Source organism: Pezoporus wallicus, unplaced genomic scaffold (genome assembly GCF_028554395.1).
Source record: "Pezoporus wallicus isolate ANWC-B61680 ecotype Strahan unplaced genomic scaffold, APGP_CSIRO_Pwel_v1 contig_6401, whole genome shotgun sequence".
NCBI classification, from domain to species: Eukaryota; Metazoa; Chordata; class Aves; order Psittaciformes; family Psittacidae; genus Pezoporus; species Pezoporus wallicus.
The window spans coordinates 3,863,012-3,878,857 of record NW_026638608.1 but is presented as its reverse complement, the minus strand read 5'-3'; the positions used below and the strand labels follow the sequence as shown (position 1 = coordinate 3,878,857).

Sequence of the window (15,846 nt, the reverse complement as noted above, 5' to 3'; positions counted from 1 at the left end):
CTGCTAGAGTCACTGATCCCCCTAGAGTGTCATACAGCTGCCTATTTGAATGAAGCCAAAAAGTGAACTAGTGATCATTGAAAGGTGAAAAACCTGCCTTGGATAGCAGCATGTAACTATTAAAGCAAACAACGTGTACAATAATCAAGTTAGTACCACTTCACACATTCCCAGCATGAGTAACAGATACTAAACATTTTTGTGAGTCTCTCAAGTGAACTCCCTCATCCATGTCTCTGAGGCAGTCAGCAGTGTCTCAGTTCTTTTCTCATGCAGAAAAAGCAACGTTGGGACTGATGCTAACAATGACTTGCACTTGGCGTGGCAGGCTGCATAGCACCTCCACCAGTAAATACTGAACCTTACTGCTTACTCTGTGCTCTTCAGGGATAGATTTCCCTGCATGCTTTTCCTTCAGCTGCCAAAACAGAGATCTCAAAATAATGCACAAAATAAGCCACCGTGGTTCTGGAGCTAGAGATGAAGTTTTATGATAAAGTGAAAACTACCCTTTTTTGTGAATGAGTAATCTGGAGAGCATGTTTCAGTTCCAGCAGTAAAACCCAGTCAGCAGAGCTCCAGGCAACGTTAGGAATTCTTCTGTAAGCTTGTACTCCATTTGCAGCAGAGCAGGAGCCATCCTCCCTCCCTGCCCCACCACCCCAGCCCAGCCCAATTGGGCTCTCAGATCTAGGCTGAATGAAACCTTTAGTGTGACTGGGACCATGCTGGTTTGGTTTGGACAGGGAGCAGGGATCTGTCTCTGTTATACTGCACAGTGCTGCGACCAGGAAACTTGCACGGCACGTGAGGCATAGAGACTGAAGTCATCTTTGATTTGGATGAAGGATTTTTATGCTGCAGTATTTCATCTCTAATGCGTGCGCCATAATTGGAGGAGTATAAAAGAGGCAGTGCCTTGGCAGGCTGTGTGGCGTATCCAGCTGCCCACTGAAAGGCTTACATGGTTGCTCAAGATCAAGAAGAAATCCCTTTCCTGCTCCTGTGTAAACGAATGCAGGAGCCCTGCGCCAGCAGAACGGGAAGGCAGGCAGAAAGTGTGCCAGCACAGAGCAACGGCAGCAGTGTGCCATCTGCTCAGACACCACCTCCACGTGGTCCTCTGCCACTGGCTCCTACTGCGGAGTTTGATACTGCAGTGCCAAAAGAACCCCTGACACTTCCCAAGTGTTTCCCCTCATCACTTCTCCCCGGCTAACATCTAGAACAGAATTCAGTGTTTTCTTTCAAGATCCTTCATTCTAGTCAGAGAAGTGAGTTTATTCAAAAATGTAGCCATTATGGAGCCTGGAAATACACATGGTCATGGTGGGGTCAGTGCAGAATCACCAACTTGCCATGGTGTCCTGAGACAACTCAAAAGGTATTTGTTCAGTGTGAATCTTGCTCTGTGAAGAGTTAATCTGTGCTCTTTTCCTCTACACAGGCCTCACTACATCACCATATCTCTGTAGCGCAGACAGATGAGCTTCTACCTGCCAGAAATTCTCAGCGAGTTCCTCACCCCCTTGACTCTAAAACTACATCAGATGTCTTGAGGTAAGGCCTCTTGGGATTTGCATTTCTTCCCTAAGGTTCTGGGGATTGATCTCTGCAATTCCAGGGGGACCTCTTCATCTCCCAGTGTTCTGTTTACTGAGTGGGCTAATCTGGCCTGTGCCAGTCATTACTTTTACTGACCAAACCAAACTGACCTACAGAAGGAGATAACAGTACTTTTCTGATACTGGTGTCTTAGGAATTGGGATAGAAAAGAGATACTCTTCCTGAGTTAATACAGGGATGTGCTTGCCTCCATCCCACGTGTTGGGGACTGAAAGATCTCTTCTATGAGGCAGCAGGCAGGGAGCAAACATGCGCTTAACCGAGAAATGAGCATCAAGAAGTGTGATCAAATGCTGGCAAGGGTTGCCCAGAGAGTCCTTAGACGTGTTCAGGACTCAAGGCCTTGAAGGCGGTGGGATTTGAACCTCTGTGATACCCAGATCTCAGCTGTGTGCTGGGGAGGGCCTACACTTGAATAGCTTCGTTCAAGTTCACACATCTTAAACCTAAAAATTCCTGCTTCCCATTCTCCCCTTTTCAGGGAGTTTCTTCCTGCGCCGGCCCCGCCAGCGTTAGTCCAGCCAGGCAGTCCACATGAGTCTGTCTCTGGGAGGAACCAGAGACACCTCCAAGAACATCATTAGAGAAGCCAAGAGAGGAAGCAGTAAATGATCCCAGTTTCATTTCTCTGTGTGTCTCTCTGCAGGTTCGTTTTGGAGCAGTACAATGCACTGTCCTGGCTTACGTGTAACCCTGCCACTCAGGATCGCAGCTCCTGCCTTCCTGTCCACTTCGTGGTGCTCACTCAGTTGTACAACGCCATCATGAATATACTCTAATAGATAGAAAAGCACTTGTTCTTCTGGCTTCTTCTCCCCTTGACCTGAGAAACGTGCCACAATCTGCAAAGATCCCTATTTTGCTTCTCTTCAGACCAGTCCTGTGCTGTGCTTCTGTTCCTCCAAGAGCACGTGTGAATTCTGCAGTGTTCAAAACTCAAGTACCCATTAACATCTCTGGCAGCTTCAGTCCAAAATCTGGGAACATCCAAGAACAGTGAACACAGTAACCTCAAGCCAGTGTTAGTTTGGTGGCCCAGTAACTACTGGTCAGTGTGATGCTTTTTTTTGATACTTTATTTTTTTAAGGAAGACTTAGCAGTATCTTTTTGCATTGGGAACTCTGAGAAACAACCAAGAGCAGTTTCAGCCCTGCAAGGAAAAACACCTTGTAGTGACCAGTTTGGGTTGTCCACAACTTGTTTTGTTGTTTGATCATCGTCAGCTGGGACTTTGCGGGAGGAACAGAACAAAAACCACCAAACCAAACCCCACGCAGTTGTAGTCTCGTATAAATATTGGAGTTTTCTGTCTACCTGGAGTTCCTGTCAGAGTGGATTGGGATGAATGCATGCATTTGTTACCTGTCCATGTAGATATGAATGGTCTGGAGATACTTTATTTATTTTGAGGTTTGGGGAGGGGAGGGATTAAATTATAAAGGACCAGGAACAGTCGAATCTCTTCAAAATCCAGCTCCGTTCCACTGTAGGGTTATTTATCTACAGACCTCTCACTCTTCTGACCTAGAAATCAAACCTGAAGCTCGTCACAACCCGAGCTGGGCAGGGACACGCAGTCTGGAAGGGCACCCTTGTGTCCTAAGGACTTCTCACCTGCACTCAGCCTGCTTAAAGCACGAGACGGCCAGTGTTCAATGAAGGATAACACTACCTAATGGAAGAGAGTGAGTGAGTGAGAGGTAGGGAGAAAAAATACTTTAAAGCCCGCTGTGAGGGCCCACGGGAAGTGGTAAATGAATCTATTGTAGAGCTATGATTGAAATATATTTCCAGTGAATTTAGTGGTGTTAGAAAAGTATTTACTGAAACCCAAGTCGCCCTTGAGCTGGGGCAGGCTCGTCCATGTACATATCCAAAACCGATGGTTTTTGTTTACACGAAATCAGTTCCAAATCTGGTGTATTTTTTCTGACTATAGGAATATTATTTCAAAGAAATAATTTTTAAAAATTATATCATTAAATTAGTACTTGAAGTTCTACCACTGTGGTGGCAAAGTGACTTTGTTTAGGAAAATGATTGCCATTGTAAAGGTTAATGGCTAATTGAAGTATTTTTATGACTCCTTCATTCCAGGCTTCAAGGGGTTTCTATTTAAACTCCGTTTTCTAATGTTTGTTGTTGCACTGTGCAGCGGGCAGGGGCTGCCTCAGGAGGGGTCGGGCACTTTGATCAGGCTCTGTGACCTTGGTGTCTATCTGTGGAGAAAAACCCACCAATTTTAAAGTTCTTCCAAAAGACTTTCATGTTCTGGTTAAAAAAAAAAAAGAAGAAAAAAAAAAGGAAAATCTATGATTTTAAAAAGTATTTTTCTTGAGATAATGTAACATTTAAAGCAAATTATATAAAAGAAAAAAAAAAGGCTTGTGTCATGAGAAGGTGGAGGCAGAGACGTGACCTGTAAATGGATGATGTTGTTCTCTGCGCCACCCCTCCCATGTGGGTATCCTCTTTGCAATGTATAGGTGAAAAAAGACAAACCTGATAGCAAAGCGTTTGTATCTAATGTGTACAGTGTAAAATTGACTTTAAAAATATTGCAGGACTATTTTTTCTTAATCAGAAAAGAAAATTCTCAAGGCCTTTTGAAGAGCATAAAAAGATGAAGATTGTAAACTTGTATAAACAGATTTAACTTGGGGAGGACGAACTGTAAAGTAGCCATTTGTAATCTTTTACCATTCGGGGGTTCTTTGTTCCCAGGATTCATCGGAACTTTGGATTATTCTTATTTTTGGTTATTCTTTTTAACGGGGCCGTTTTTATCCGGGGGGCGTTTCTGCCCCAGCAAACCTGGTTCTAAGCAAAACTGCAAACCGCAACCAAGGGCAGCGAGAGGAGAAGTTTTCATCTGGTGTCTTTTTATTTAATGTTTTTAAGTTAAGAGAAGCTGGTGACATATTTATACGTTTTTGTGCAAAAGAAATGAATGGCAATAGATTTTAAAGAAAAAAAAACCCTTATGTACTTCAGTGTGAAAAGTTCTGTATAATATTTCCCTTAAATATGCATTATTTTCCTTGTGAGTTTTTTACTGACTTCAGCTGAAATGTAAAGCCCCGGCTTTCCTACAGAGTGCAGAAAGGTATTTTATTTTCCTGGTTTTCTTTCTACCTTTGGAAATTCCTGCCTAAATCCGAGTTATTAGAACTCTTATTATTACAGTTGTTTGAGCTACCGGGCGGGGGGGGGCAGCATGCTTGGATGTATATTTCCGAACCTTTTTTAACTGTAAAAGCTGTACATTTCGGGGGAGTTCTGACTTTCTCTCTCTTTATTTTGGTTTGGGTTTGGGTTTTTGGTTGGTTTTTTTTCTCGGAGCATTTTGCAGTGAAGCTTCTTTTCTATCCAGGCGACAATTTGAGAGAAAACAGCAAAAAAAAATGTGAAGTTCATTTTAGATCCGCAGTTATCGCTGGTACAATACACTAAAAACAGACTTTGATAAAAGAAACAATAATAATAAAGACCTCCATTTTAAATGTCATTCATATATACCTTGTGGATGAGAGCTATATACTTTTACACACTTTTTTAGATGAATAAATTATTGAATTACTGAAGCTGTTGGTGGAGTTTTCTTCTTGCAAGGATTTGCTTTAACTCTCACGGTCCTGCAGTGCAGATTCCGTGTGGTATGAACAGAACTGAGCATCATTTAAAGGCTCTTTAATTGTCATTTACTTTTGAGACAGGCGCTGCTGCACTCCCTGAACTAACCTGGTTCCTGCCTTCTCTGTGCGCTGCCTGGTGAGAAGGCCACAGCTTCATCAGCCCCCCTTTCACGTGGGAATGTGGGAAGGTCCACACGCAGCAGGACTGTCCAGGACTTTCCAGTGGAAGTAAAAGCAGAACGGAAGAGTCACGCTATTGAAAATCACGTTTGTTGGGAGAGTTTTGGTGCCACCAATGGAACTGCTGAGGTTAACAGGTAGAATTCTGCCCCAGGGGGTGGGTGGAAGCAACCTGGGGTCATCTGGTGCCGCAGTGGTCCTCACAAGAGCTTCCCAGTCAGAGCTTGAGAGCTCTTTTTGCAGCAGGTAAGTGTTTAGGGGAGATCTCAGGGTGGATCAGTCCCCCTGCAGGAGGGTGAGACACAAGTGCAGTGCATTAGCCCAGATTAAAGAGGTACATGAAACCAGATCTGCTGCTTTGGGCTGCTCAGTGGAGCTGCAGAACCCCCATCCTGGACAAGCTGAAGACTCACTTGGACAGGTCCTTGAGCATTCTGGTTGAATCTTACCTGCCCTGAGCCAGGGCCCTTCAAACAGAGACATTCTGTAGGTAGCAGGTTCATTTCCAAACACAGTGCAAGAAACTGGTAAACAGCCAGACCCTTTCCCAGTGTTAGACCTTAACAAGACCCGAGGTTCATTTTGCATTCTTCTCCATAGGAAAAGTTTAGACAGAACTTGGAATCTTCAGGTAATACAGATGTTGTGGTTTAAGCCCAGCCGGCAATCCAGACCCATGCAGCCGCCCGCTCACTCCCCCCCCTTTTCATCCCCCTGCTCCTGGAGGAATGGGGAGGAGAATCGAAAGAATTAACTCCCACAGGCTGAGGTAAGAGCAGTCCAGTAACTAAGGTATAACACAAACCACTGCTGCTGCCACCAATAATGATAAGGGGAGGAGAATACAACCGCTCACCACCCACTGACCGATACCCAGCCTGACCGAGCAGTGAACCAGCCCTTCCGGGTAACTGCTCCTAGGTTATATAGTGTGCATGACGTGCTGTGGTATGGAATACCTCTTTGGCTACTTTGGGCCAGGTGTCCCATCTCTGCTTCCTCCTGGCTTCCCCTCCTCCCTGGCAGAGCATGAGACTCACAAAGTCCTTGGTCAGACTAAACATTACTGAGCAGCATCTAAAAGCATCGGTGTTACCAGCGCTGTTCTCAGGCTGAAAGTCAAAACCACAGCACTGCACCAGCTACTAAGGAGAAAAATGACTGCTACTGCTGAACCCAGGACAATATAATATTCTGTGCTTAAAGAATTGACAGCTCTGTGCCCTCCCTAAGTATATTTGAAATACCCCAGCCCTTGCCTTCCTCTTAAACAAGCAAAACGAGCAGCAAACTACAACCATCCTTTGTGCTCCATCTGCCCTGACTCACCCGTGCCTCTCGTGGGAGCCATCTCTTGTCAGTGGTGGTGATGGCCAACAGGATGTGAGAGTTTCTGCAGACCCCAACTGCTCTCAGAACCGATGGCTGCAGGTAGCTCCTCGCAGAGAGCACCGAAAGAACCACAAGCTAGGAAGAGACAGAGCCTGCACTTGCATCCAGTAATAGCTCCCTCTTATCAAGGAATTGCCACTCAGTTTCGTGGCTGCTTTACTGGGGATTTCCTACACACAGTCCTGCATTTAGTTATAAAAATAGTCTTTATGGGTTTGCCCTTTTTTTTAATCTTTCAAGCTTTCATCTTTATTTCACTTTACTATTGATAGATCTGTAATAAATGACATGGTAGAATTAACTTGTACAAGGTCTCACAGCATAGTTCCACTTCAGCCTTCCACTGAGTGCTCTAAATGCATGGAATTACTGCAGAGCACTGTTTTTACATGAAGAGCACTTTGTGGCTAATTCATTACCTTTGAAGACAAAAGCTACAATTAAATACCCTGTTCCATGAGGACTGTAAAGCAGGATTGAACGAAAACACTAAAACCTCAGTCGATGTGTAACAACGGCGTGTAATACTTGACGCATGGGTGCAGTGCTGGGGTCTCTTACTACCAATGAAGAAGAAGGTTGTAAAGATGAGGCTGACAAGAAATACTGCTTTTCTTTTTCCAGCTGCCATTCCTGGTTTTGGCAGAACATTGTGGCCACCTGAAAGCAGTTGGAGCACATGGAGAAAGCATCAGGAGCCCTGCAAGTAAACACCAGGTTTATGGGCAGGCTCTCACCATGTGTAGTGGAAATGGAACCAGCCCCGAGATCCCCAAACAGGAAATCTTTGGTCTTCTACAACAAAGAGTGTTTATAAAATGATGCTGCTTCCACTTCCCTATTTTGAAACTGAACCTTAACACTTTAACAAATGTTTATGTGGGCAGAGGCCCTGCTTTATGCTTAACTGACTCTTCCTTTACCAGGTATCAAAGCTGCATCCCTTGGGGCTTGCACAGGATATATAAACCTCAGGCCTATTTTGGTGAGCATAAAATGCTCTTCAAAACACTGAGACACCACCAACTTGCGTGCTGCCACTGAGAGAGCTGCAGTACCCAGACCTGGGACCCTCAGTGCAAGGACAGCCCTTGCTCTGGTTCTAGGCTGGGACTTGCCAGCCATGCTATAAGCATTTATAGTGATTTATAACTAAATTTATGTAAGCTATACACGTTCACACATGTTCGTTTGTCTGTACAAGCATTTGCTCTTGTGCTGTAAGAACTACTTCTTAAAACCTGTCAGAATTGCGATACCATTAAGAAACCAAAACCAAATAAGAAAGTATTGAGCATCAAGGCCAGAGAGCCAGCGCGGACACTGCAACTGCTGGCACTCAACAGAAGCACAGCTCTTCTGTGGTCCTGCAACACAAACCAAGGGCAACACCTGCCAGAGCTCACTGGCACCTCTGCCTGCTCCACAGTGTGCCCCACGGCTGGCAGAATGGGAGAAGGAATTCCTGGCCCCTGGTGCTGTTAACACCATGGCTTGGGTTTCAGTTCTTAACCCATCTCCTCCTCTGCTGTTACATCCAGCAGCGTGGCCTCTGTCCTGCTGCCCGTGCCCCTGCTGTCTGACAGACATTTCACCTGCTCCTGGGGGAGAGCTGTCACCTACACCCCAACATCCCCTTACGGCACAGGCGCAGATCCTCCCTCCAGCTGGGGCCTGTTCAAAGACCCAGGCCAGCGGAAAGCTGATTCAGGCCATGCAGCACCATAGCAGGGCTGGGGCCTTCACAAATGGCATGTATTTTCCTCGCACAGTAAAGGAGACGTGTGTTTAACCCTGTGCCACCAGCCCCATGTGCTCTTTGGTTTCATTTCAATCTTACGCCATTGGGAATGTCAACCTGGTCCAAACGTGGGGACAAACACCACTGAGAACTGCATCACTGCAACCTCGAGCTGAGAACGTCATGCCAGCTGATTCTGACATCCACAATCCCAATTCAAAAGGCACAGACACACCCCCCTCCCTGCACAGAAAGCCCCCAGGATCCAGCAATTCCATAAAACTGAATCCTCCAGATAGGAAAACCAGAGAATCATCCAGGTTTTTAACTTTGCAATTGGGTGAATCACGGAATGGTTTGGGTTGGAAGGGACCTTAAAGCTCCTCCAGCTCCAACCCCTGCCACAGGCAGGGACCCCTTCCACTAGAGCAGCTTGCTCCAAGCCCCTGTGTCCAACCTGGCCTTGAACACTGCCAGGGATGGGGCAGCCACAGCTTCTCTGGGCACCCTGTGCCAGCGCCTCAGCACCCTCACAGGGAAGAGCTTCTGCCTCAGAGCTCATCTCAGTCTGCTTTTAAAGTCTTGTTTAATCAACTGTGCTTTAGTTCTCTGATTCCTGCTGCCGGTGGCAGCTGTGACATGTCAGTGAGTCACTTCTAACCCGCTCTGTGCCGGGATGTCTCCAGTATGAACAAGTGGCCGTCACGTCCCGTGGCTTCCAGCAGGGGTCACGGTTTGATGGGAAATGGAACTGCGGATTCCTCCTGGAGCAGGCTTTGAAACCCAAACTGAACTACACGCATCTCCAGAGCTGGATCATTAAAGGTCAACCACGCGAGCAGGTGGGTTCCGTGGTCAAAAGGCTCCTCCCCTCCTCCCCTGCTTGTAATCAGCCTCGGTGGTAATTTCATTAGTGCCTGGGGGAAAAGGGAAGTGGGAGAGAAGCAGGTGATGGGGCAAGGTGCGTATGGTAGGGAGAGGCTGTTCATCCCTGCAGGGTAATGGTGCAGAGAAGTGCTAAAAGAGAGGTGCTGGGAGCAGGTCTCCAAGCCACCGGGTTAAGCAGCATTTGAGAGTTAAAAGTAATTGCCCTGGTGTTGCTTGCCCTGTTTGAAAGCTGGGAAGGCTGCAGCGACACACACCAGTGCACAACTTGGTCAGGCAACAGACAGGAGAGAAGGAAGAAACCTGAATGGGAATAGGCAGCATCCAGCCGGGTCTCAGGGTGACTTTAAACGGGGAGTCCAGGTTGAAACAAGCCATGCTTCAGAGCAGATCTGTCCTTTCAAGATCCACATTGTCCTCTAGGTGCTGCAGAATGCCAGCAGGAGACAGGACACCCCTGCTTTGCTCCTAGCAGGGGAACTGGAGATTCCCCCATCACTTGTTTGCCCTTCTCTTAGCACTTTGTTTCTGACGTTGGGCCTTTCACACTAGTGAAACGTTGCACCTGTGTAAAGGAATGACTCTCCCTCTGGCACACTCAAGTGAACAGGAACACTTGCCACCAAGGTGGCAAAACCTTCCCTGCCTGAACAGTTTCAGTCAGAAGCAGGGAGAACATAGAGGGAAAGGGTGGCTTAAAAAAGGCAGAAGGTGAATTCAAATGTTTCAGCAGCTAACCCAAGAACTGGCTCCATTGCACCAGCTGGGAGGTAGATGCCATTGTCCCAGCACACCTCTGCTTCTGGTACACTATTAAAGCAGCTTGGATTGGAGTCTTCTGACCATACAGGCAATGCAAACCTCGGTGTAGTGCATGGTTCTTGATCAGGGACTTGGGGTGACCTCTGTTACTTTGCAAGCTTTCGTGTGCAGGGTCCTCCAATGCAATTACTTTATTACTTTCAATGTAACCTGTAACATTTCTAGCCAATGTCATTGCAGAGGAAAACCCAAAAGCAAAATCTCAGCGCAAATGAGAAACACAGAAACTGGGGTTTACTCTTGTGCACAGCTTGAGAACACAGCGGTTCGGTTCAGCCTGGGGTCCACACAGGGGCTTGCACACCCTGACCAGCGCACCCGTGTACCCACGAAGCAGCCATGTTCCACACCAAACTGCACTTGTCCTCTGCAGGAGCCAGGCAGAGACCCAGCCCCACTCCCTCCTTCCCTCCCCTGATGGTTCTGCAGGGGATCCCCCTGCTCCCTGCCCCACAGCCCCAGCCAGGCTTTGTCTCTCCGGCCCCTTCCTTCCTGGTGACGCTTGGCAAGAGCAGGGCAGCGCTGTGCTATCCCCATGGCACAGCTCTGCCACCAAAGCTGCTCCAGGGGATGCCAGAGGCAGCCCATGGCACTGGTGGAGCTGAGGCGTGCTGGCACAGAGCATTAGTGCATAATCCCAGTATGCCTGAGGCCAAGCAGTAATGGAATGGAGCTGCTGCTCCCAGTTCCTGTGCAGCAACTGTTCCCCAGCTCAGCCTCTGAGACAGTCATTTCAGTCATGAAGTCTACAGTTATAACAGAACAGCTCCAGGTTTAGGCAGCAGGTAAGGGAGGCATGGTACAAGCATTGGAATGGGAGGAAAGAGATAATAAGCTTTATTTCTACACCTGCCAAAACTGATGTGTGACACTGGGCAAATTGTTGGCTTGGCTACTCCTTGCATGTGCAAGAACCACCTGTCTGGAACCCAGTCACGTAAGGGAAAGACCCTCAGACAGAAGAATGCAGGGCAAAGTGTACTTAATGGAGGAAGAGGATATAATTGAGGCCAGTGGAAGCTGAAACTTCCTGCACAGACTTACAGAAAGATCCCAGAATGTTGAGCAATTACTCAATAACACATCAAGGAATTCACAGCGAGAAACAAACAAAGCGATGCCAAACAGATGCAGAATTGCCTCTAAAGTAGGATACAGCCCTAGGGTATAAGATAAATAAGGAAGTAACATTCAAAGGGTCTCGCAGTCGCTGTAGGTATTTCCATGACTAAAAGTAGCACAATGCCTTCGAGAAGGTAAAGTGAGGGGAAGAGAATAAACCAGAACTCACAGCCAAGCTGCTGCATACACACCTTTGCCTACGCCTTTACCTCTGTGTGCTCCTGGAGCCACCCAGTCATAGAAAGGCTGCAACAGAACTGCAGAAGTACAGAGGAGAACAAATCCTATGCTGCTGGTTTGGGCTGGAACAAGGTTAATTTTGTTCACAGTAACTGGTAAGGGCTGGAAACAGCGTTGATGATAAAGGGATGTTTTCCTCACTGCTGAGCAGCGCTTACACAGAGCCTTTTCTGTGCCTCACCCCACCAGCAAGGGGGCTGGGCAGGCACAAGGAGTTGGACGAGGACACAGCCAGGACACCTGCCCCCAGTTGACCCAAGGGATATCCCAGACCACGGGACATCATCCTCAGTGTATAAAGCTGCCCTGATTCAAGGTAAAGTCTAGGGGAACACAGAGACCCAACGGCTTCAGTGGCTGGTAACAGGCAAGTGCCGCACCTTCACTTCCTTCTCTCAGCTGTGCTGATTGCTAACTCTGCCTGCACACAGGTAGAAGGGCCTGTGTTGCACCAGGGTTTGTTACAAACTCCTCTCCCAACCCCAGCCCTTGTCTAAAAGCTTGGCTGAAACCTCAGCATCGTTAACACTCCATCAATGCTGTGTGAAACCCGTCTGTGGGCCAGCACTGGGGAGGTGTCCATCTGGAATCCAGCCCTGGCATGGATCAGTCACAGAGGGCCTGTCCCTGAGTACTGGGGACACTCTGCTGTGGGGAGTGGAGGTCTGTGATAGCCCTTGGCCCTTGAGCAGGCCTGGCTGTCAGTAGGCCAAAGTCTCTGCCCATGGAGAGCTCTGGCTGTGGCTGATGGATGGGGCATACGGGGGGAAAATCTTCTTGCAAAGGGAGCTTGCTCATCTTTGACCAGATGAAACATGATGAAACACTGAACACATTCAAACAAAGCTGAAGCTTCCAGCAAGGAGGATACACTGAAAAAGTCTGAGCTCCGGCAATTAATGTGAGCAGGAAGCAGAGGAGCAGGGATTCAGCAGCTGCCTGCACCATGAACCAAATCAGTGCAGAGATGGGACAGGGAAAGGAGATCTTCATATACAAAAGGGCTGCTTTGTTCCCCTATACCTTGTGTCAAGGAATTGGAGAAGGAGCTGGGAAACCCAGAACTTTTCTCAGAGCCACATGCCCTGCTTGACTGATAGAAAGAACTGCAGGCTATAAATGTACTGCATCCATAACACACATCTGCATAACCATGCACATCTGCGCGTACACATCTACGGTGTGCTCAGGGCTTACACAGAAGCGCACAGGCCTGGACTCAATTCTGAACCTCTCCAAAGAGATGTGGGGTTTGCACTGAGCAGAGCAGCCCAGAGGAAGGGGGGTTCTTTAGAGCCAGTGCCTGCTGGGTTCCCACAGAGCAAGCTGGCTGCAGTCTCATTACCAGCTTCAGAGCAGTGGGGCACCGATACGCTTGAACTCTGCACGGGTTGAATTACTCCAACGCCTCCCCTTGGCTTCAGGACTTTGGATGTAAATCACAAAGGGGCTGATGAATGCCAAGCTCACACCCTGCTCCCCCTGACGGCTCAAGGACACGGACGTGGTGCCTTTGGTCCCACAGAAGACCTTGCAGTTGGCTCTCAGCAAACGGCCCTCTTTTCCCAGAGAATTTCGCTCTGGCAGAACTTGCCCCTCAACACACACAGTTTGCTATCGAGTGCTTGCCTGGATGCATTTGGACCAGTTCTGATTCTCTGCCCCCTTCTCCTCCCCTCCCTTTCCAAAAAGCCTCCACAACTGTTTACTTTGGCAACGCCTGCAAGGAAAAAAACCCTTCGTCTCAACGAAAAGGCAAAATCCATTAGGAAAAGGCAGCTGAGTGCTAAAAGGCCCCTAATCAGTGGAAAGTTTAAAGAGCACCGCACTGAGAGAGGCTGCGGTGCCTTTCCAACACCTTCACAGCAATGTGTGAGGCTATGGCATGTCAAAGTGAAGCCCCAGACACAGGCACTCTGCCAAAGAACTGCTTTCTTGGGGCAGAGGAGAGTCTGTATGTCCAGGGAGGTGCTGGGAGGGGGCTGCTTATGTGGAAACGACGGCATCAGAGCAAACAACTGCAATCACATCACAAGATTTGCCCTTGCAGCCTTGGCTGCTCTGCTCAGGGAAGAGGTGAAATGAGAGGTTTATTTACAGCTCAGAATTACACCCTCACCAAAGCAGGAACTTACATTTTAAGGGCCAGTGCAAGTCAAAGTAAGGGGACCTGGGGCAGAAAGGCAGGGCTAGAAGAGGAACTGGTGTTGTGGAGGAAGAAATGCCCTCAAAACTTCCTTGTCTTCCTTGATGTCTGCATATATTCAGCCAACAGCTGGAGAAAGCAGGGAATATCGTTCAGGGTAAAATGCAGCTGCCCAAGAAACGCCTCTCAGCTACTGATCCCGAAGCGAGAAGTGAGTGTTCACTTTAGCCATAGGAGGTACCTAATGCTCCAGTCTCTGAGTTCTGCTTTGGGTTACAGAACTCTCTATATCTCAGTCCACCACCATCTAACATTTCACAAGGCCACCAAATCCCAGATTTCAGATCATCTTTTCAGTTTCCCCATGAAGAAGAAAGAAGCATGTTTTTCTTTCAGGTAGTCATCTATGAATTGGGATTCTTTTAAGCTTGGTAGAACAGGCAGGATTACATTTAGTCCCTTCTTCTTCATCTTGTGCAGTTTTTAATCCAGCATGTAAGGAAACTCAGATACAATTTAGGCTCTAGAAAGTCTGTGCCATTCAACACTACAGTCCAAAGGTGAGCTTACATCTCAGGAAAAGCTCCCCAAGCTGATTGATTGTGTATTGCCCGCTCAGCACAAGCTTGTCTTCAACTGGAGGAGCTTTAAGGTCCCTTCCCACCCAACCCATTCTATGGCTGGTGGTACAGTGCACTGAGTGTACTGTTACAGCAAATGTGATCTCGTGCTCAAGATGAAGAACAGGTGATGAAATTTGGCAACCTGAGGCAGACGCGAAGTGGAGACATGAAATAACAGAACATTTTGATACAACATTTTGAGCTGTTCTTTCTTCCACATAAGCCATGTAGACCCCTGCCACTCAATACAATAACAAAATCCTAGCCTATAAAGTGTCAATGGTTCAAATTATGTTGGGCTCTATATAGAGCCATACATATGCAAAAGTCCCATGCTGTAAAAGGCTTTCAGAGTCTGGGGTTGTTCTGAACAGGAACAAATTTGCCTCCTCCTCAGACCTCCATGGAAACTTCCAATGAAGGGAATTTCCTTGTCCCGTGTTGGTTTAAGCTATTCAGAATGTCTTAGTGTCAGGTTTTAAGTTTTGCATTCATACAGAAAAGCCAAAATGTATTTCTGGTGCTCTAAGAAGTCTTCCCACAACTCCAATTTTATTACAGAATAAAATTATACTGGAACATCCTAAACTGAGGAAACCATGGGATTTCAGAGACGTATCTGTCACACAATGAGGATTTAATCATCAAACCCTAGCTAAGATCCATCCAGCTCAGAATCATAGAACCATAGGATGGTTTGGGTTGGAAAGGACCTTAAGATCGCCTAATTCCATGCCCCTGCCATGGGCAGGGAATGACTCAAATACAAATGCTGGAGCATAAATTGAGTTTCCCTTCTAGCAAAGTCAACCTGGAAGTCAACAAAAACTGGAAGAACAAAAGCTGCTGTGTCCTGTAGCTGGTGAGGTAAGAATTCCCTTGTGCCGGTAAACCCTTCATGTATGTGTTGCTATGTTGGTGTTTTTCCTGCCGTTCTATATGGTGATTTGGTTTGGGTGTTTTATTGGGAAGGACACGTCAGACAAAAATGTGTCAGGTTTGCTTTCTCACAGGGAGCTGTGTAATGATTTTAAAGCTATACCTGGTTACTAATAGCTTGTTGCTTCCTGGTTAGGAGCCTGGTTTGGTTTGGTCTTTTGGCATCTCTAACAGACAGCTCCAGAAAGCACTGTTACCCTCAAACAGGCAGAAGCAGCAGGTAGGGATGAAATGCCTTTCAATGAAGGGATTCTACTTGTTGGAAGAGCAATAGAACCTGGATGTACCCATCCTGCTTCCTGAAGCAGGGAGAGCCCAGCCTGGGCTTTCCCAGGAAGGCCTGCACTGATGACACTGTGTAGATATGTTGCTACAGTAAAACATACCTGGGCAAGGCTCAAGCACTGCAGTTACCTTCCCACTGGAGAGCTTGATTCATTCAGGATTTTCACCTGTCTTTGCTAAACCCAATTACCACCTGGCTCCTTGCTAAC

General features: G+C 47.2%; 1 protein-coding gene across 1 annotated transcript in view; it reads left to right on the top strand.

The window, feature by feature from the left end:
- Positions 1–5,211, top strand: part of MED13L (mediator complex subunit 13L) — a 185,786-nt gene extending 180,575 nt beyond the window's left edge. The window contains exons 30-31 of the mRNA XM_057411295.1: positions 1,448–1,560; positions 2,273–5,211. Coding sequence (XP_057267278.1) covers positions 1,448–1,560; positions 2,273–2,405 — 246 coding nt within the window. The 3' untranslated portion in view covers positions 2,406–5,211. The remainder of the gene's footprint in view (positions 1–1,447; positions 1,561–2,272) is intronic.
- Positions 5,212–15,846: the final 10,635 nt, after the last annotated feature.